We start from the raw sequence: 22,731 nt of genomic DNA, 5'->3' as shown, positions 1-22,731 counted from the left end.
ATTAGAAATAATTGACGGAGGTTATGCTCCCAATTATTGTTTACTTTTGTTTATTCATACACTACCATCAATAAAAGAGATTCATTTGTTCAATTCCATTCTTTCATTATTCTTTTGCTTGTTTTGAGTGTGTGAGAGGTTGATTTCATTACGTCTCCTACTCGGTCACATAACAGTATATCCTACCAAATATCTCTAAGCAAACGCAAAATCACAACTAATTAATAGCCTAATTATGCCATCTTGAAAGGGAAAACAAAAAGCATACCAAGGCAAATTGGACATTGGACATCTTTACGTATTTCCAAAAGTTCTACATACACAAATCTGCAAACAAAAGAAGAGTACAAGGCAATAAGCATATATTAACATAAACATGATAGAAAGAACAATTTAACGTAACATACACTTACAAGTAGGATAGTTAAAAAAATCTCAAATCCCTAGTGACCCACACAGTCCTTAGAAAGTGGATTTAAGCTTAATTTAACATTTGAAATTCAACTTGTAAAGTGAGATTTACTCCCATACATATACTATAACTTGACCATATCTATCATTGATGTAAGATCTCCAACACACACTCTCAGGCCAATGATTGGACATCTCAAGCATGATACTAGATATTTGTGAGTAGTCCAATAGCAACTCAATAGTGGATAACATGATAAACCTAACAAAACTTGCTAGGACATGCTTTGGTACCATCTTAGAAATTGGATTTAGACCTAACTCAGTAACTTTTATATTCCAATGAACTTATAAATGAAATGATTCTTCCAAGGAAAAAAAATACAGTACCATTTTATTTTCCATACACTTGAATTGGAAGAGCAATACTAATGCCATTGCAACTAAGAATTTAATATAGAGCTTAATTTGTTACACTTTTAGTGTAAACCAATGTCATCAAGACTGCGAAAAATGACAGAAATCTGATAGTCCAATATATCATACAGCAGATAACATTGCAGGCATACGGCAGAAGTCACATAACAGTTTATATGTATGGTATATATCAAACATATATGCACTAAAATTAAGTATAAAAGGAAAAACAAAAATACATAAAAATTGGCATCATATTGACTCAAAAGTTTAATTAGCTGAAGACTTATCAAAGATGACAAGAGGATGCAGGACACATTTCACAACCACAACCATGACAGCAGCAATAGCAGCCAGAGTTGCAATGGCAGATTCGAATATTCAACCATGCGATAGCACTATAGTGGCTATTTAAATAACACTGGTGTAATTGAAACACTTTTATACCATTAGTCAATTAAAAATCACCTTGGATGTAAAAGCAATTATAAACAGCTATTTCCAATTATATGGAAATTAAGACATGAATGACAATGTAATTTTTTTTTTTTTTGACAAAAGTAATGTGTTTCCAAGTAAATTCACTTAACATATAGAGACTTACTTTATGCACAGATACTTTACAGATAATTAACTGCAATAGAACAAGTATTATATCAATCCCTATATAAAATAACCAAATCTTTCTTTTTATCTGGTGTACTCAAGTCATCCATACAAAACTGAAAAAACAAAACATATTATTGACAATGCTGAGAACAATTTAATCCAAACAAAGAACTCATCCTAAAATGCTCCACAAAATCAAGAATATGCCCTCAGTCAACCATATGATAAAGGATCAAACTAATAAGAATTCCAATAGTTTTCTGGAAGAAAAACAGTGTAATCATGCTAAAAGGCACATGATGTGTCTATCTAAGGAACTAAATCAAGATACCGAGGAGTCGGTCTCTCTTTGATTGTGTCAAGCTTTGGACAAACCTTTTCATACTGACACAACACACCTTTAGCACTTTGATAGATTACCAGAAATAAGGAAACACAATATAGCTGAATATTCACTTTATTAATAAAGAAAACAGATTGTATATCCCAGGGAAAAAACTACAGATTTGTAAAGCAAGAAAAAAAATATCTCTAGACAGTTAGACAGTGTCTAGTCTCTCGCAATTCCTAGCCCATTCCAGCCTCCCCTCTCTTTCCACACGTTATACCCCCAACAACAGAATTACTCCTTTCCTACTGTGCCAGCTAAGTAGTTTGTTACATGGAAAGATTCTTCTCATTCTCTCTCTGGCCATTTTGATCCCCTACTTTGCCATTCCTTCTTTGTTTAACATACACCTTAGATATTTTGGATTTGGGCCTAACTATTTCCGGGTTCTTATCACACTTTATTAATAACTAACAAGGGAGAAAAATCAGAGTATACCAACAATCTAACTTCCAAAATGTTATGCTTTAAGGAGTGGGGTACCATTGCCAAAACGTTAAAATATAACCAGTGGTCGGTCACTTGTCAGACTCTTGGGCTATCAGTCATGAGCAACAAACAGGTTGGTGTTAATTTAAATGAAAAAAATAATGCTAGACAGTCAAACATGGTATTCTTTCTTTTTCTAATCTTGGTGCCTATCTTTGGTAAAACATAGTAACTTTAGCCAATCTTGCCTCAAGGCCCCATTGTGCGGTGCCTTTAACCTTTGGCAACTTGGATAAACATTGAAGAGATGCAGAGGACAAGTCAATAACTTTAAGCAGCACGACTAACTATGAAATACAGCTACAGGGAAGCAACAATTACTGGACAAACGCAGGTCTTTATCAAGATTGTAAAAGAAAGTCTATGATGAAAACATCTTGGTTTTTGGACCCTCCATGATTCAATTTGTATGCAATTTCCTACAATGTCAAGGATGACAATGGAACTACAACCACAAATAAAACCTGACCTATGATACTCAAAAGTTGACCACTGGTACCATGACAATGCCTCAAACAGTTTTGATTTTGAACTCTTGACGGACAAATCAACGCAATAGTAGTTTATATATGACTACTTAGAACATTCTGATGGACATGACTTAAACAGTACTCTATGCTCCTTGGAAAAAACAATAAAGTTCCAAAGCAGCAACTGTAGCAATAATTACAAATAATTGTAGGTGTTGATTGATGTTTAACCCGACGTTTATGAAAAATGACACCAAGGATTCATATATCCCAATAACAAAAAAACTACGCTAAAACAATTACTTCATTTGAGCAGGCAAGCAACAAACAAGTTTCAAACGTAAACAAAACACAAATCCAAACATGCAAACGAACAACAAATCAAATGGGAGAGTTCAGAAAATTCAGACAACCCAACTCAAACAGCAGAAACAAGTATCGGCCCTTTACACCGTCAAAGCAAACCCATAGCATCCCATAACACAAAAGTTCAAATTCAAAGGAAAAAACACAGAAAAGGCAAAATTGACATGCTGCCATGATCCGGAAAAAGACGCATAAAAAAAGGACGTAAATCTAAAAGAAAAATAGGCAACTAAACACATAACAGAAGCCTCAAAGCAATGCACGTGAGAGAGCGCGAATGAGAGAGAAAGAGTGAGTACTCAGGTTTTTCTTCAGAGCCAGAAGATGGGGTTTCGTCGGAATCTGCGAAAGAGAAAAGAAAGAAACTTGAGAACGTGAAGAACTGCAGAGGCAAAACAAAGCTCAACCCAGTTAAGAAAAACCAATTGGGGAACCAAAATAGCACGAAGACACGAACAAAGGGAGCGAAAAGAAAAAGGACGAGAACGACACGTAACCCTGTGGCGTTTCCTTGCCGTCGTTATCATGCGCCGCTTCTTCTACTTCTTCGTCTTCTTCTTCTTCCTCGTCATCATCTTCTTCTTCTTCTCCGTCCCCTTCTTCTTCTTCCTCTTGTTCCTCCTCTTCATGGTGGTGATCCGCGTCGTGCTCTTGCGACTGGTCCTGATGTTGTTGCTGTTGTTGCTTCGCATGTCGAGAATGGAAGAGGTTGTGGTGCGAAGTGTCCCCTTCGTCAAGGGAGTCAGGTAGGGAGCGCTTCTGGGCAGGCATTGCTGGTTGAAGACAGAGGGATTCGCAAATGCTATACTATGTGTGCTGCCGAAGAAGAACAAGAAGAATGAGATTGAGATTTTGGTTGTCTTGTGTTATTATTATTATTATTATTTAATAATAGCATTTATTTATTATTAATATTAAATGCACCATCATTTTTCTTCCATGTACATTACTCTCTCTACCTCTCTGATTTTTCTATTTATCAATAAGAAAAATACTAAAATTATTAATCAGATAAGTAATGTTTAATAAAATTATCTAATTCAAAAGGTTTTACAATATTTTAAAGAATACTTAACATTGAAAAATTTTATATTTTTATTTGGGAGACTATTTAGGAGAAAGAGTAACATTTATTGTGTATATAAGTAAACCATGTATAAATTAAATATATAATCGTTGACTTTTTTAAATCATTATTTCAAATAATATATTTTTGTTTTTCTCTGCACACAAAACTGTTTTGGTTTGGATCCGGAATTATCCGGCCATGGAAGCTTCATTTCTTAGTTTGGAAAGAATAATGCATTTTTGTGTTTTGAAAGTAAAAGATTAGGTTTGGAGAATGTGAGTTATCTTAATTTAATGTTAGAATGATACAAAGCTAACTCAATAATTATTCATTTAAAAGTAATAATAACACTAATTCTCTCAAACATGTTTTTCATTAAAATTTAATTATTAATTGTATGCATTAAAATATTGATATTTTATTGAGAGAGGTCAAATATATTTAGTTTACTCTAAAAAAGACCTTCTACAGTGGTTTGAGGTTGGTGACAGTGAACTATAAAATGGTGCATTGTTCATTTAACATGGATATTAAGTTTTAGTGTAGTGACTTTAAACCAAATAAAAAGAAAATTATTTAATTATCAACTTCAACTTGAAAAATATTTTCACAATTATACTTGAGATATAGTTAATCAAATATATATATATATATATATATATATATAAACCTAACACAGAAAAGCATGGCATGTGCATCCAACAAATCTTGGGTGTTAAGTTTTGTTTATGTTAGAACAATTATGATGTAAAGGAAAATAGATTTTTAAGATAAATTTTGTATGTCATATTAACATTGATTATTGATATTATACAAAGAGTTTAAATTACCATTATTCATATATTAGTGCATACAGAAGTGTTTTGTATTTTTTTTATTATTTTTTTAATAAGTTAAAATTTAATGTGTATATTAATTTTAATTGTATATATTTATTTAACTAAAATTATAATATTTAGTGTGTAATATTTGAATTAAAGCAATGTTAAAGAAAAAATGTGGAATCTATATTCATACTAAAGAGAATTGAAACAAAAAAAAAACATATAAACTGTGGACAAATTATGTTGAGATTATTTTAAGTGGATTTTTAGTTTATCTTTATTATGCCTTTTTTTTTCTTCATTAGTATATATTAGAATAATTACTTTAAAGTTCAAAATATTAAAATTATAAAATATAATTAAGGATAAAATATAACATATAATAAATGAGATATTATTGTTATAGACAAATATAATTTTTTATATTTTTTTCTTTAAGTTTGCATTCAGTATTTTTATCTTTAAAGTTTAAAATTGACATTGGATAGGATTGATTAGAGGAAAATAAGTATAAATGTAAATTTGTGTACAAAGTTTATTAAAAAAACACTTTGTGAAATTTGCATGATCCTGTATGGTAATTTTTGTACTATTCTATAGGATATTTTTCATAATAATTAGATGGTAAAATAATTTTAAATGATTATGTAAAAGAAAGTTATATTAAATATTTAAAGTAATTTTAAATCAAACTAATATTATAAATAAATCTTAGTTTAGAAGCTCCAAAATTATTCTATTTTTTTATTTTTATAAATTATTTATCTATCTATTATAAAGAATGAATTAACACTTTTTTTAATAGGTGACACGATTTGAAGGAACACTTTGGACACGTGGTAATTATTTAATTTTTTTCTTAAAAAATTCAAAAGTAAAATTAAAACTATTATTCAAACTTTGAGAACATTGTTATACTTTACAATAAAATTTAAAAAAATATCAGTGACCACGTTAAATTGTCAATTTATAAGTTTTTTTAATTTGAAAATTAAACTTTTTGTTTGTGATTTGCACAAGATTATATATTATTTTTTATAAATAACATTCAATTCAGAGTAACATTTTCCAATTAGGAATTAGCTATTTTTAATTTTGGGAGTCACAAATTAAGGTTTTGAGTTCAAAATTCAGTAGGTTATTCAAATTCTGAGTTGGTTTGGTGAGTTTGTTCGTTGTACCTAGTTTATCTCTGTTTTTACAACATTTACTCCAAGGTAGTATTTATATTTACTACCCACATGTTTTTTAAAGTCAAATATTTCATCTTAATAATTTATATATTAATATTTGACACAATAATTAATATTAATTAAAGAAATAATTAATTCAACGATTTTTTTAATTATAATATATATGTTAGATATTTATAGAAATTATACATATTTACACAAACAATATAATATGTATATATTCTTTATTATATATTATATACTATGTATTATGTATATGTATATTAACAATCAATGATATCTTAGCATTTATTTAAAAGATAACTCTTTGATTGAATTAAACATTTGCATTTAAGAATTTATATTTTTATTTACTGAAAAAGAAAAGTGTTGTAATAATTAATTAGCATTAGGTATATTTTTATTATTATTAATGTTAACAGTCATGTTACATGTTATACAAATTAAACTGTATGATTAATTATTTCTTTAATTGATTAAATTTAATTACATTTTTTAAAAGTCAAACATTAATTACCTTTTTAATATATATTTTTCATTAATAAAATATATTATTTGATAAAATTTGATTCACCATTTAATATTAATCGTTGAATTACTAATTATTATTTAATAAATCAATTTAACTATAATCAAAATTAAAAATGATACAAAAATTATCAATATTAAAAACTTAATTATTCATATTATGGGTTTGCTTTTGAATTATATTTGAGTTGTATGTTAATTTTTTTATTTTGAATTTTTTTTGGAGTTTAACATCATTTTAGAATAAAATTATTTAAATTTAAATTACAAAAAGATGTAATTTTTTTTAGATTTTAAAAAACTTGTAATTAAGTAAGTCAGTAAACCAATTCATTTAACTTACTAACTCTCGATAAGTCATATCAAGTTTAAATTTTGTTTGACTCGCTAATAAATAAATCGAGTTGAATTAACTCACTAATTCATCAACTCATGGTGAGCCAGACTATATTAAACCAGATAACCCGTTTTGATAGCACTAATTTTATTAACACTAATTTTATTCATTTTTAACAGTGATATTTTCTCCAAAAACTCTCTTTCCATTAAAAAAAACTCTTTTTCATAGTAACATTTTTATATTACCAAACATAACCATAATGTAATACTTTCTATTGAAATTATTATACATTATAAAAAATATATAACTTATTCACATACAATTACATTGATTTAAAAAACAATTACAAACTCATAATAAAATATTAAAAAAATTAAAATGAAATAAATTAAATTCAGATTTATTATAAGAATATCGTGCATTTGCATTGGCATATGTAGTAGTAATTACATTTCACAAAATAGGCGAGTGATCAATCATTGAATTGATCTTTTACAAATAAATATAATATTCATTTTTTAAATTTAATATTTAAACTAACATGTATCAAATTAAAATTAATAAAGTACAAATAAATTAAGTAACTACTTTAATATTTAAGAATACAAATATTTGTCATCCTTTCTTATTGTTGTAACATCAAACGTTTTTCTTTAATTTATCGTCACATAATCGAATTGTTTTTTCTTTCATATTTGTTAATCACGTAGTTGATAAGTAGACAATTAATTGGGAAAAAATAAGAGACACACACACACACATATATATATATATATATATATATATATATATATATATATATATATATATATATATATATTTATTAGAAATTTAGATTATAAAATTGAAACTTTTGTGATAAAATTCGACTTATAAAAATTCTCAAAGTTGGAAAGTTTAGTGATAAAATTCATAATTTATAATATAATGAATATTCCACCTTAAGTGAATTTTACTTTATATTTGTCATATAAAAAATATTTAGTAATTTTGGGTTAATTGAAAAAAAGGATAAATATTTATAATTTTGAAATTTAAATTTTAAAAGTTATAAAATATTGATGTAAGAACTTGAAAAATAATTAAGAGCAAAAATAGTTTTTGCTTTATAAATGGATGTCAAATAATAAATAGAAAAAATAGTTAATAATAAAAAGAATCTTTTTTTTTTAAATTTCTGACTTCTTTTTATCTTCTTTTATTTATTTATATATATATATATATATATGATGTTTAGAAATCATTAATTTGTCATTATTTATGTCTCTCTTGGTTTAAACTATTATAATAATAATAATAATAATAATAATAATAATAATAATAGTAATAATAATAATAAGGTGATATACGGAAAACGCATTATGTTACATGTTGGAATGATGAATTAATCAGAGAAAAAAAATTATGTTTTGTTAATTTTCATATATATATGTATTTATATATTTTATAGGTGTCTCCTTTTCAATTTCTTAGGGTTTTTATATTTTGAAAGATTTACTTTATTTGAAAAAGTTATATATAGATATGTTTAAAATAAATATTATAATGTAATTGAAAAATAACATATTTTTAGATAAGGAATTTAATTCAGTGTAACTCGCCAATAAATTATTATACGTGTTGTATGCTTAAGTATTGTCCATCTAAGTATTATAGACCTACATAAAAAAAATATGTATTTTGATATATTTTCAAATTTTATATAGACTGAGTTAGTTGGTTAACAGATTGTCGCATCATTTTTTTTTCTGATACTAAGTCAAACCAAACCACAGACCCAACATGGCCACCCCAATCTGTCAAGCCAACCCACATCCAAGGACTCCACGGTCAGTCACTGCAACACTCCCACAGCACGCACCAGTGGCACCACTATTGACTCCACTCATGCAACCACCACGAGGAATCCAGAATCGCAAGAAGAGACCCAAAACGCTGACCAAAAATCAAAAATTCATTCGAACTCTAACCTTCTAAATCGCATCATCAAAACAAAAGAAATTTTCCAAAATTAGAACCCAAACTACAAGAATCTGAATCGCAAAATCCCCAATTCACGATCATCAATCTGTAGAGAAGATCAGATGAATCAACTACAACCTTAAATCATAGAATCATAACCCCAAAATTTTTGTTTCCAACCCTAGCCCCGTCACTAGTCCAAAACTTGCGAAAGAACAAAAATCCAATTTGAACCACACCCAAAGTCGCAAACCAAACGCGATTTCACTTTGTCGTGAAGACATTGGAGCACTCGTCATCGAGAAGAAAGCGTCACGAACCGCAGTTCTAGCGCCTCATCGCCACTAAGCCACACAACGCCAGAACCGTCTCCTCCTTGCATAAATCGCAACCAAAGACCAAAAAAAAAGAAAGAGAAATTTGTGCTTTCCCATGCCACGAGAATCATAACCAGAAAGAATTGGGAAAGAAAAAGAGAGTTTCCTGTAAAACCCCAACCCAAGACCAAAGAACGAGACGAAGGACAACGCTTCCCTTACGAGCATACTAAATCGGAAAAAGGAAGGAGAAAGGGTATCTCCCTTTTCTAACCTGCGACCTCCCTGGAACGAGAAAGGAGAGAAACCCTCCTATGTTCAGCGTCAGATGCAAGGAAGGAGGAGACGGAGGGAGAGGGATGGAGAGAAGCAGGAAAAGATTGACTTAGTGTCAGAAAAAGAAAAAATGATGTGGCAATCCATTATCCAACTCAGCCTAATTTTAACCGTGTTAGTTTTGGAGGACGAAAAATTATAGTTTTCTTAAGGACAATGATCAAAGTGTACTAAAATTTGAAAGAGGGACGAAAAAAAAATCGCTTAGTAGTTGAGGGATTAATTAACCCATAATCATATGATATATACAAAAAGGTTTAATAGCACTGATGACCCCTATTTTCGTTAGGTTTTTTCGAAATGGTCCTAGCTTTTTTTTTTTTCTGTTCAATGTTATCCTAAATAATGTAACAATGTTTAAATTGTTAACGGCCAATTGTCCATCTTTGCAATCATTGAATGAGATGTGATTTATTTAGCTGACATGACACTTTAAAGCATGTTGAGGTGGACTTATGTTTTTTGAAAATGTATTTCTTATATTAGGATTTTTCAACATCATTGCCAAGGTTTCCACACCCTCAAATGATCATCCCCCAAATCGTCGCTGCCAAGGTTTTTCATCTTCCATGCTGTTAACACCATCAAATGGTCGAAGATTGAAGGTCGAAGACGTATTTTTTATAAAAAATGAAAATAATCATTTAAAAAAAATAAAGGAGACACCATCAATAAAGCCATACTCCATTGTAGTCACTATAAAGTTTTGTTAAGTCTTCAGGTTTTCTCCCCTTCATTCCAACAATTCGTGATATCATTTTTTCTCAACTGTAGTGCCAATATTAGGTAAAGCAAAGTCCAAATCAAAATCGAAGTAAAATGGGCGCTCAGAAGAAAAGCGACGTTAGGGTTTCCGAGGACCCCAACCAACTGGTGTGGATTCCGTTGCAGCCCATTCTCTTGGTTGATAGTTTCACTGCCAAGTTCAGACCTATAATGCTCGAACGCCCCAAAGTAATCTTCCTACGCTCTTTAATCTTCCACCGAAACCTGCATTTTCTGTTTTTTTATTAATTATCTTTCGGTGTGAAGAACGAAGGGATTTGGGGTGGGGGGCTCGAGTTAGAGAAGCTGAAGCGACGAGTTTGAGAGAGTGGAAGAGACCGAAGGATTAGGGTTTGGTGAGTACAAGGGAAAGAGAGAGAGTGATGAGTTTCATTAAATATCAGTCAATAAATTACATCTCATTCATTAATTGCAGAAGTGGACAACTCACCATTAACCATTTAAATGCCATTTACAAAAAGGATTGAACATAAGTTACATTTTTTAAAACAACATTAAAAAAAACTAGAACATTTCGTGACAAAAAAAGAATCATCAGTATTATTAAGTCTAAAAAAAATATACATGTAACAATAAAAAAAATATGTTTTGTTAGATTATATATATATATATATATATATATATATATATATATATATATATATATATATATATATATATAATCATCTCCTTTTTAATCTAAAAATAGTAAATTTTTAGGATAAAGAATTTAAATGAGTGCGCCAACGAAATATTTTAAGAGTAGACTTTAACCTTTTATTTGAGTAGGAAGATCTTTCTGGACACATCATTGTTTGTTTGCTGGTTTATTTTGATGCATATGTAATACAGCACTTTTTATATCATGTCAAATTAATGACATATTATGTATATGTGATTATCATTGAATGAAATTCAGTTATACGATGGAAATTACACTATGCCATGTCGGTGGAGGGTTATATCATGCTTTTATGTAATTATAATACTTTTTTTTTAACTCGGTAAACAGTGCAGTCGGTGTGGGAAAAGTTTATTAGGGTATAGTATTGGCTTCCAGTCTTGGTAGGGAAGCCTTAGATTACTAATTAAATTAAAAAACTAATTATATATTAGCTATGATAATTATAATAATAAAATTAATATAAACAATATTATTATTCTTATAACAATACAGTTATTATTAATAACAATATTTATTTTAATAACAATTATAACAGTTAAATTATAAGTATAAAAGATAATGTAATATTATATTACCATAATGGTTATTATAATTAATATATTACTATCTATTATATTATTAATTGTTTCTACCTTAACATCCATTACACTATATTATTTACAAAGTGTACGTAATACTAATATTGCTAAAATTAATATTAATAAATAAAATGATTATATATTAATATTTTGTGTTTATATTTCGAATTTTCACCACCAACACCATGTGAATTTCTTAATTCAGTTGCTTACAAGTTTTACGCCATTTGGGTTACGTCAATTTTGAAACATCATTTTCAGAATAGTGATACTATTTATGTACCAATTATCATTTGATTGAAGTCACTCTTCACCCACAATAAATCGAATATGTTATCTGCACTTAGGTCATTTCCCTGCATTGGATTCTCAAAGTTGGAAACTGCACATGGAACTCTCCTTCACTAATCTCATTCTGTTAAGGAAAAGAAAATGCTTTAACTTTATATGAAACTCTCTCTTCTAGAATAAAAAATAGTCTGATTTTAATCAACCACAAAAATTATTGTACAGTTCCATTTTAGCTTGTATCAAGAGTTTTGGGCTAAAAGGAATCAATCAATAGAGGGAAATAAAAAGGGCATTATTCTACAGTAAGGTCATCTTTTTACTTTGTTCTTTCAGCATGCAAAAGCAATTCATCTCATTGTGCGTTCGGCACATATCTTATCCCATAGCAAATTGACAAAAGGGATTCTCATAGCCAACTTGACCTCTAGTGTAGGCCAAACCTATATTTAGGTGACAAAACATGTTCTGGAGCTTTAGTTTCTCTAACCAAAAGAACCTATGTTAGTAGAATGAGTGATTGTAATTTGTAATATAACCAAATAAAAAATTTCGCTGCTTAGCCACATAATGCAAGGCATGTAGTACAAAGCACACGGTATTATGTTAAGATATGTCAAGCATAATGGTTTAACATAATGGGAAGAAGTGCATAATTTACTGCAACACCATTATGTTAGTTTTATTTTTGAAGTTATTTATCTAAATGCAATCTTCAGCGTGAATGTGACAGAAACTGTTTCACCAATTCATCACCAAGATGACAGAAGAGAGAGAGCAACTTAAGGACAAAAGCAGATCTTATCTTATTTCAAACTTTTTGTAAGCAGAATTTTCTTGTATCGTTATATGAGTTCTTCCCCTTTCATTAGCCTGACCACAAGCAATGTCCTTCATTTGAGGGACCTCTGACCCTTTGTGGTGCCTTGACCCTTCTGCTTGAGATTGATCAGACGAGTTCTTTCTCCTCCTTTCATTGTGTACAGCCAAACGCCTGCGGCAACTTCTTTTTGCATCATCAAATTCAGACAACTCGTGGAATCTGCATAACAATTTCTTATTTCAGATCAGGTACATAAACACAACATCAACAAACCGTGCAATACATGATCTTGCTAGCCAATTTTGACATGCCAAATAGGAAGAACGAACAAATAAGATTATAGCGAAATTCTGGTAGCAGAATTGTCTTCTTTTTTTCTTCAGAAGAGGAAAAAGAAGACTGTTATTGCTCTAAACACACCGTACAGATGCACATGCCAAATATAAATTTCAGTATCCTTGACTTTGCATATTAACATATCCAAATTATTATCCTTTCTGAACTTCATGATTCCCTAAATTAAAACATCTCAGAAGGCTCATGCAAAAGCTTGTCTTCCAGAAGACATCAAACAATCACTTCACAGAGTAAGACGAGTTTGATTACAATTTCAACATGACAGAATCAGTCTATATCTTGATAACTGAAGTTACATTAAATTCAACATAATAGAAAGGGAAAAGTCCTCTAACACCACAGAAATAAGTCTTTGGTTCCAGTGTGACTATATATCATTTTTAGATCATCATTTGAGTTCAACACATACAACTACAAAAATCATTAAAACGACCAATCCAACTCAAACTCAATTTGCTTCCAATATCTCCAAACTATCCAACTCTAAAAGGTGGACACAGTTCATGCACCTTGAATTTCAAGATGACTCCTTCTAAAAGAAAATTCAAATCCAGTTTTCTGGTTATTTTGGTATTCTCTTACTAGAGATATAGAATTCCATCTTAATACTAATTAAAGTATTTGATGTAAACTCATATAAGCTGTAAGTCTTGTCTTTTCTTTTCATCAAAAGAACCTAGCAAGAACAAAAAACCTCCATAAAACAGGAAAAGCAAACTTAATAGGTGTTTGTAACAGGTTAGAAAAACGTGGATCCAACGTTCTCTCAACGTTCTGATTGACGTGATTAGACATTTTACAAAGAGAGAAAAGGTTAAAAACACAAAAGTCGAACCTCCCCAAACCTGCTACATTGCTGACAGAACCGTTGTTTGGTGCCATGAACAAGCACAACCTGAGCCTCGGCATGACTCTCACACACCTTGTGCCTCCTGTGGTATTGCTTGGCCTCATGCAGATCAGCGTTGCACTTCTCCGCTTGACAACACAGCATGCCACCATCAACACACCCTTTCTTCCCTCCCTCCCCTTTCTTCTTCTTCTTATTTTCCTGCCGAAGCTCCACGTACCCTTTTTGGTTATCACCACAATCTACATCCCTCTTCAACCTCTCACCCCTCACCACCACCTTTGGCTCCAACCCCTCCATGGAAGAATGGCTGCAATAGGGTGATGGCAAAGGAATTATATAAAGGAGGAAAAGTGTTAGAGAGAGAACTGAGGACCACCACAACAAAGTGCTCCATATTTTCCTCACCACCTCCCTTATTGGTTTTGTTTTCTTGCGACGTGGTGTTACATGGAACTAGAAGACGGTGACGGGTGTGAAAATGAAAGAAACTCAAACCAAATGGATCTTTTTTTTTTTCTATGTTCACTTTAAAACCAAGTGGAATCATTGAATAAAGGAGATGGAGTGTGAGAATTGTGGTAAAGTGGCGGGATCGTGACAGTTGTGACAGGAGAATAGACGATGATGTTCTTGTGTGGTTCATTGAGCCTCAACATGTCCTGTCAGTAAAATAAATAAGTTAAAAATCTTCATCCAAATGCATACACAAACACATATATATGAATGATGAGATATCAATAAACACATGTTATGTTACACCAGAAAGACCGTTTTTATTTCACGAAAATAAAGATATATAATGATAACAATAGGTGTATTCAAGATTACATAGGAATACTCATGCTATAAAAACGTAGTTACAGCATAAGTGAATATGCATATGTATATATAATTATCTGTCAGAAAATCAACAGCAACAATCTCACCAATAACACACTTAAAAATTGCTGATCACAAAATTTAATTTTTAAGGAGATAATATTCTAAATCTTTCCCCAGACAAGTGCATATCATATCATACTCCAGAGAATGATATTTCGATAAAAAAAAATATTTAATGAGAGTTATTTTGCAGAAATTATAAAAACCTCTTACAACTTAACATGATTTAGATGAATCTGGTGAATTATCCAAAAGCCAATTTTTACTCTTTATCCTCATTTTTTTTCAACCGTTCCTCCAAAAATTTGATTGTTTTTCTCTCCCAATTTCAGGTTCTTCTTTTCCATAATCATTACACACAAACGCATGAGGCTTCCTCCTTAACCCTTCACTGCGCTCAAACGCTGGCGAAGATTCCGGCGAGCCTCGTCACGCCCACTGTGCGCCTCCTCAGAATAGCTTGCTCCTCCATTCATTTCTCTCTCGCGCTCAACGCAACACCTAAACCCTAAGCTGTCATTTCCGGCGATCCCACCTTTGCCTGCATCGACGGGCTACCACTGCGTGCTCCTCCACTGCCAAACCCTCGTGAACCAGGCCTTCAGCGTCGAGAGTCGTCACGCCTCGTCCATCATCAGCATCTAACAAAACCGCCGCGCGACAGTCGCTGGCAATTCCTTCTCCGTAGTGGCCGCCGCGAGCACCTCCTTGTGGCGCCTCAGCTAGGGTTCGAAATAGAGCGTGTTTGCTCCGCCGGATTCACTTCCGTTCTTCTCCGCTCTTCGCCACTGCTCAGCTCTCAAATTAACTTTTTCAGCTCAAGAAGAGAGATATTTGTTGTTGTCCTTCATTCCCACGAAACATGATTCAACAAATATTTGTCCTGGAGAGGGTGAGAAAACTAGGCACTATCAATCATTTCCATCATCATTTTTTTTCTACTTTGTCTTGAATCTTAATCACATTAGCTTACAATTTCAGTGTGACATGTGGTGACTTCTTCATTTTTCAGGACTCCATGGGCATTATAGCTACTAAGAATTCTCCATCAACATTGAGGTTGGTACTTTTAGTCATGCTGCAACATGGGGACTGTATACATTTGTTCAGTTAATTTAGAGAAGCCAATAAGAGTTTGTGTAAATATCAAAGTTGTCGGAAGAGAGAGTCATCAATGTTAAATAAACTTAAAATAATGAAAGGGATTTATTTGTAATTTTTTAGAGAACGTTTTGGTTAAATAGATGATTATATTTTTATTGATATATTTGGTTAAGCCGTCCTATAGATATGTTTTTAGTCATTATTTTATTTGTAAAACGATTTTGGTATTTGGAAGTGATTATTAAAAGTCATCTTGAATAGAAAGTTGAGACTCAATTTTACATAAATATTTGATAACATTTGAGGGTGTGCGTGAAGGATTATTTTAATAAAATGGTATCAAAAGTCGATAGTTTGTTTTGATAACTCGTTGAATATAATGATTTTTATATCGAAAGTTTTTTGGCGAAATGTTTCAAGTAAGCGAGTTTCGTTAAGATGAACAACGATAGAAAGGATTACTCGTGACTGTGATTGATTGAGAATGTTTTTACTGGACGAGAAATGTATCAATGTGGAAGGAACTCACCCTTGAGGGAGAGATTTGTTGGAAATCCAAGTGTGAGTCCAAGTTTCACATTGGATAAAAATGAAAAAGTGGAACACTATATAAAAATGAAAGACTCATTAATCCATTAAGGTTTTTGGTAAAGAGTGGTGTCAATTCCTTATATAATTAGACTTAAATATCATTGGTAATTGTATCCCTAGTGAGCCTCCTCCTCGATATATCCAACCATTAACACTCATGTCATACTTCTAATGTACAAGAATGGAAAGCACCCTACTTGCACTACCCACAAACTATCAAATATTTTTGCATAGTGATAATGCAAAGATCAATGTTAGTGGATGGTTTGAGACCTTGTTGAAGAGTTATGGGCTTTCAAGTGGATGCTTAATCAAGTAATTGAAGAGTCTTTCAATATCATGAACGATCATGGATTTGGGTTGGTCATGATGATATTGTTGGTGAAAGAAGAGATGAATCTATATTAATAATTAGTCTTTTAATCACATATTTCTCAAACTTTGTTTTGTCTCTTTTGTCCAACACTTTATGCTTTTGCTTTTTTTAGGATTAATAGCTTATTTTGTCCCCTCTTTGATTGGTTTATGTCAAAAAGGTCCCTCGTTTAAAAAGTGTGTGAACTTAGTCCTCACTTAGTAAAAATTGCATCAATGTTGTCCCTTCCATTAAGTAGAAACAAACAAAGTTAATGGGCTGATGATCTGGCACTAGTTAGTGGTAACATGTCATTATTTAGTTTTGTGCGTGCTGAGGTGTTATTTAACTACAGGTTGAGGTGAATATTAACAAATTGGGCTTTTGAAATTGGGGAAAAATTGAGTCAGGGCATAAACAAAGTGGAGTTAGAGTTGGAGTTCTTTAGTTGGATTTCTTCAGCTACATTGCGAACACGGTACAATGGTGGGTGTTCTTCATCTTGTTTGTCTTCTTCTCCTTTCTGTTGTTGTTTATGGTTTGGATGTTAGTGTTGTCTGTTGGCAGTAGGGTGGTGGTTCATGTTTGGCGAATTGGTGTTCCCTCTTTTGCAGTTGCTTGACGAAGTGGTTCATGGTTGTCTCGTTTTGGCCTTGGCTTTGAAGTGACAATGTCTTTGAATCAAGGTTGTTTGTCTTGCTCATGAGGGAGCTCTCGTGGTGGTTCATCCAGAGGATTCGTTGGAAGCCAAATATGCTATTGTGGGGAGGTTGTTGTGTTGAGAGTGACAAAACAGTTATCAACGAGGGGAAACAATTCTGGGGCTACCTTAATTACAAGGTTTGTAGTTTAATGTTTGTGATAAATTACTTTGGTGATTAATGAAATGTTTATGGTTGGATACTTTGAACAGCGGACAAGAAATGAAGAACTTCAAGGATGCAATTTCTTTAAATGACATAATGAAGATAATGTAGATGATGTTGATAGTACTATTGCTAGGCAAAGGAGAAAGATTAATAGCTTGGAAAAATTTGTTATAGGTTGTCAGAAGAGGGAGAAGATGTTAGTATGGATGTTATGTTTTATGGGGTTGATTAACATCATCCTTGTTTGTATTTTGTTTAAAAGTCCATGATGTGTTCTATTAGACAATTGTTGTGAAGAACACTTTGGTCATATTGTAATATGATGTTTTGAAATGAATGAGAAATGTCAATTTATGCATCTGAATTTATGCTTTTAGTATACATTTAGTCTGATATATAGAATATTAGCACATTGAAGTTTATATTGAAATGATAAACTCATCGCAAAACTCATGGCATTTGAACCAACTTATTTCAACATGTTTTGTAACATACTTGTGAACAAAACTTCTGAGTAATATGAAACAATTTAACTTTAGTCAAAGTCAAAGCTTTTAATGTTGTTCTTTAATCAAAGTCAAAGTTCACTTTGGCGACCTAAACTAACCTATAAACCAGACCTTTATTATGATTGTGTCAAAGTGATATTAAAATTTTGATTCAAGAACAATGCCATAAACAACACTTGCTTTAACAGGAAAGACTGCCCTGTTATTGATGTGAGATCAACCAATGTACCCATTTGCTTCAAGGCACTTCCTGATAACCATTTGTCATTCTTGATAATCCAATTCCATGATTAATATAAGTCATTTAGGGAATGCAAGTCAACATCAAATCATTTTATAAATATGAAAAACAAACTCAATCCTCAAATAAGATATATCTATAATCTTTCCACCACAAAATAATATTAGCTAATCATGAATGCCAATTATGTTGTAGTGGCCATGTCATGACTGTCAATGTGTATGAGCATGAGTAAGTGTTTCACAACAAAGATCCATTTCCCTATCATCAGAATATACATTACGACTGATTTATACTATACTTCATATGCACATGGAATCTACATCAGAATATACATTATAATAAGATATTGGACTTCAAATGCACATTCAAAAGATAAATTGTCATTGAAATTCATATTATAATAATCCAAATACATATCAAAGTTTAAAAAATACCAATTCAAAATGAAGTTCAAAATACATATCACTGTTTACAAAATAGCCAATACTAGATTGTAACATGCTTAAGCTAAACATTATGTCACTTCTAAATAACTTCTAAACTCCTGCTGTAGTTGGCTAAGTTTTTTGAAGTTGACATTGAGTAAGTTGACTTGGTGTTGTATGATAACGTTATAAAAACCGTTATTTTCATGCTTAAATTTGATAGTAAAACACATCCTTTGTGGCTTAGAATGAGCTTTTAATCAAGTAAATGTGGCTTAGTTGAGTCTTTTGAGAGTCAAAAGTTAGTTTTAGCGATATTATGCTTGTTTTGCATTGTTTTACAGGGTTTTTAGATGAAATAAAGATGGAAGTGAAGAAAGGTGGTCTTAGACCCATGAAAGAAGGAGAAAAATGATGAAAAGAAGAGTCAAACAAGCCGCTGAGCGCCAGAATGGTCCACTGAGCGCTCAGAGCGATTAGAGGGAAACCGCTCAGCGGCAAAACTGACCTCTGAGCGGTCAGAGCGGCAAGAGGCAAACCGCTGAGCGGTCAAATTAGGCGCCTGGGCGGTTGTCTGTTTTTTTAGTTAGATTCTATAAATATTTCTGTAATCTATCTGTTATATTTTTGGGCTTATATATAGCCTCGGTGCGAATTAGATAGGGATTCTTTTGGCAGAGAGAACGTCCTGAGCTATTCCACACACCTTGGAGGAGGTTCCTTGGATGCTTAGGCTCCCTTCAACCAAGTTTAGGGTTATTTCTTTCATTTTTTCATTCAATTCATCTAGTTTCACCACGATTATGGTGAACTAAACCCTTTGTTGTTGGGGAACAATGTAATCTTTTGAAACTCTCATATATTGAAATTCTTATTTATATCATATGCTTGTCATATACTTATTTATCAATTGTTGGGTTCTCATCTGCGCTCAATGCTTTTATTGTTTAACTCATTCAGTAAAAGATGTTTGTCTTTATCGATATGGGGACGTACGGTAATGTCATGAACTGGTGGGAAATTCCTTGATTATGCCAATATAGCCTAAGGATAGGGGTAGGACGGTCAATTGTAATTGCTTCTGAAAGCATTGCATTATTGGTTACTAGGGGAGGCTAGGGATAGCAAGCCGGTAATTAGTAATAGGCTCTTTTCACCAAGGGATTGTGTTAAGGGTAATTAAGAAAGTATGCATGGCAATTAGATAGATAAGTGAATTAAATAAGAAGAGTAGATATTTGAGAGTGGATAAGATGAAATTGTAAACCCCAACAACACCATTCATCCATAGTTTCTCAAAACCAATTGAATCAATTGCATTGCATGTTTATTTTAGTTCTTTGCATATAACCACCAATTTTATTCTCTTCTCAAGTCTTACGCGATTAGGTTACATGAAAGTTAAGGCCTAAGAGTCATTTGGGAAACGATACTCGGACGTACCCGTTTATATTACTTGATAACGATCCGATACACTTGCCAGGAACTTAACAAGTTTTTGGCGCTGTTGCCGGGGACTCGTGGTTTAACTTATCTAGTAGTGTAAACTAATTAAGTTTGACTTGATTGTATATATCTTTTTTATCTTTTTTATCTTTTTATTTTTTTATTTTATTTTTTTTTATAAAATATAAAAAAGTGCTACTAGGATTTGTGTTTCTTGTGCATGCAACAGGAGACGAGACATACTAGGAGCAAGAAAAATACACAACCTCTTCTTGAAGGCTTAAGCGAAACAAGAGGGAGAAGGAAAGTCAGACGCCCATCTAGGGATTTGTTTCCTTCACCTGACAGATTACTATCACCTTCACTAGATAGAGGAACAGAGGAGATGGCTGAAAGAACTCCTCCAAGACGCACTCTTGCAGACCAATCAGATACGGTTGGCCCTTTCCATTTTAGCAGCATAGTCATGCCTACGGATCAAACGACCAACATGGTGATGAATCCAGCACTTATACACCTGGTGCAGAGCAAACATTTTCATGGTCTGTCAAATGAGAATCCCTATGACCATTTGACAGCATTTAGTGAAATATGCAACACAGTGAATATGGCAGGTGTATCAAATGAAAGAGTAAGGCTTAACTTGTTTCCGTTCTCATTGGAAGGCAATGCTAAGACGTGGCTCAATTCCTTTCCTGAAGGACAATTTACAACATGGGAAGCTATGGCTAGAACATTTGTTAACAAATATTTTCCACAGTCTAAAGTTACTCAGGGAAAGTTGGAGATCTCATCATTCAAACAAGGCATGGAAGAATCTCTAAGTCAAGCATGGGAGCGATTCAAAGGACTACTCAGGAAAACACCAGTTCACGGATTTGACAAAACAACCATTGTTCTTGCCTACCTTGGTGGACTGAATATGCAGTCTAAGATGATGTTGGACGCCTCAGCTGGAGGTGATATCAAACAAAAGACTGAGGATGAAGCCTATGACTTGATAGAGAGAATGGTAGCTAATGGTCAAGAAGCATATAGTGAAAGGGGCGTACCGACACAACAAAGAGGAGTCTTGCACTTACCTGCAAATGATGCAATGCTAGCTCAAAATCATTTTTTGACCCAAAAGCTAGATACATTGACAAAGATCCTTTCACAACTTCCAAAGGAGATTCGTAATGTCTCTCAAGCACAACAACTATGTGATCTTTGTGGTGGAGACGATATTAATAGTTAATGTGTTATACCTGAGCAGGAAGCTAACTATATGGGTAACCAATACCAGTTTAGACAAGGGAATTTCAATCAAGGCAATCTTAGCCAAGGCTGGAAGAATAATCCAAGTATTGGTCAACAATAGAATAAGCCATCAGGCCAACAAGGAAGCTTCAGGCAGCAGCAATCTTCTCCGTTGTGGCAACAAATAAATCAATTGACATAGAATGTTAGAGATTTTTCTAATAGATTTGATAAATTTGTGAAAGATTATCATGCTCAACATTGAAGTGATCAAGCTATTTTTAGATTATTAGAGACACAACTTGGTCAACTGTCAAAAAGGATTGAAGTCACAGAGAAGAATCAAGCTAGGGTTAATATTGATGTTAATCCTAAGGAGGAATGGCATGCTGTTGTAGTAAGGGAGAAAAGAAAAGCAGAGGAAGAAGTGATTGAGATTAGCAGTGATAAAAAAGAGGTAAGTGAGAATGATGAGTTTGGTGAAGAAGAGAAAGAAGAAGAGGGATTGGAAGAAGTTGAGAAAAGAAGGGATAGTCACAATGGGCAGATGAGAGAAATATTTAGACATGTGAGTACAGTTCCTATGGAAGAAAGTCATCCTCAAATTCCTGTTTATACAAAGAAGAGTAATTACATTGAAGAGGTGATAGACCTTGATGCAGAAGAGGAAGAACAAGAAGTATTTGTGCAACCAAGAAAGGAACATCATCCACCATAAATGAAGGATCCAAGATTATTAACTCTTCCTTACGTGATAAATGATGTGGATATAGGAAGAACAATGATCGACTCTGGGTCTAGTATAAATTTAATGCCCTTAAGTTACTTGAAGAGAATTAAAAGGTCAGTGCTAAAACCAGCAAACACCACTATAACAGTTGTAGATGGTTCTGTTAAGAAAACAGCTAGTAAGGTGGAAGATGCAATTGTCCGAATTGAGGAGTTGGAATTCTTGATTGATTTTGTAGTCATGGACATGGAGAATGAAGGAAGGATTCC

The 22,731-nt window shown here is 32.3% G+C and overlaps 2 protein-coding genes and 1 long non-coding RNA gene across 3 annotated transcripts in view; 1 reads left to right on the top strand and 2 right to left on the bottom strand.

Annotated features, from left to right (window-relative positions):
• LOC106754232 (putative E3 ubiquitin-protein ligase RING1a) overlaps positions 1-3,997 on the bottom strand; it is an 18,286-nt gene extending 14,289 nt beyond the window's left edge. The window contains exons 1-3 of the mRNA XM_014636232.2: positions 3,648-3,997; positions 3,450-3,492; positions 269-327 (exon numbers count right to left, since the gene is read on the bottom strand). Coding sequence (XP_014491718.1) covers positions 269-327; positions 3,450-3,492; positions 3,648-3,921 — 376 coding nt within the window. The 5' untranslated portion in view covers positions 3,922-3,997. The remainder of the gene's footprint in view (positions 1-268; positions 328-3,449; positions 3,493-3,647) is intronic.
• Positions 3,998-12,357: 8,360 nt separating this feature from the next.
• On the bottom strand, positions 12,358-14,391 carry LOC106754228 (squamosa promoter-binding-like protein 3). The gene is made up of 2 exons (XM_022777890.1): positions 14,061-14,391; positions 12,358-13,077 (listed from the first exon to the last, which is right to left on the bottom strand). Exons 1-2 carry the CDS (start codon positions 14,363-14,365, stop codon positions 12,837-12,839), a joined length of 546 nt encoding a protein of 181 aa, XP_022633611.1. The 5' UTR covers positions 14,366-14,391; the 3' UTR covers positions 12,358-12,836.
• A 1,076-nt stretch (positions 14,392-15,467) lies between these two features.
• LOC106754230 lies at positions 15,468-16,213 on the top strand. Its single transcript, XR_001375284.2, has 2 exons — positions 15,468-15,842; positions 15,963-16,213. It is a non-coding gene; the product is annotated as an uncharacterized LOC106754230 (long non-coding RNA).
• The last annotated feature ends 6,518 nt before the right edge of the window (positions 16,214-22,731 follow it).

The sequence above is a fragment of the Vigna radiata genome, unplaced genomic scaffold (genome assembly GCF_000741045.1).
Source record: "Vigna radiata var. radiata cultivar VC1973A unplaced genomic scaffold, Vradiata_ver6 scaffold_86, whole genome shotgun sequence".
Lineage (NCBI taxonomy): Eukaryota > Viridiplantae > Streptophyta > Magnoliopsida > Fabales > Fabaceae > Vigna > Vigna radiata.
Note: the sequence above shows the minus strand (reverse complement) of the source record. Positions and strands in the feature narration are given on the sequence as shown.

Coding starts and splice junctions, on each gene's coding strand:
- LOC106754228 (XM_022777890.1), bottom strand. CDS start 14,365: ATGGAGGGGTTGGAGCCAAAGGTGGTGGTGAGGGGTGAGAGGTTGAAG. Junction 13,078..14,060: donor TTCTGTCAGCAATGTAGCAG/GTTTGGGGAGGT, acceptor ATTGTTATGCAG/ATTCCACGAGTTGTCTGAAT.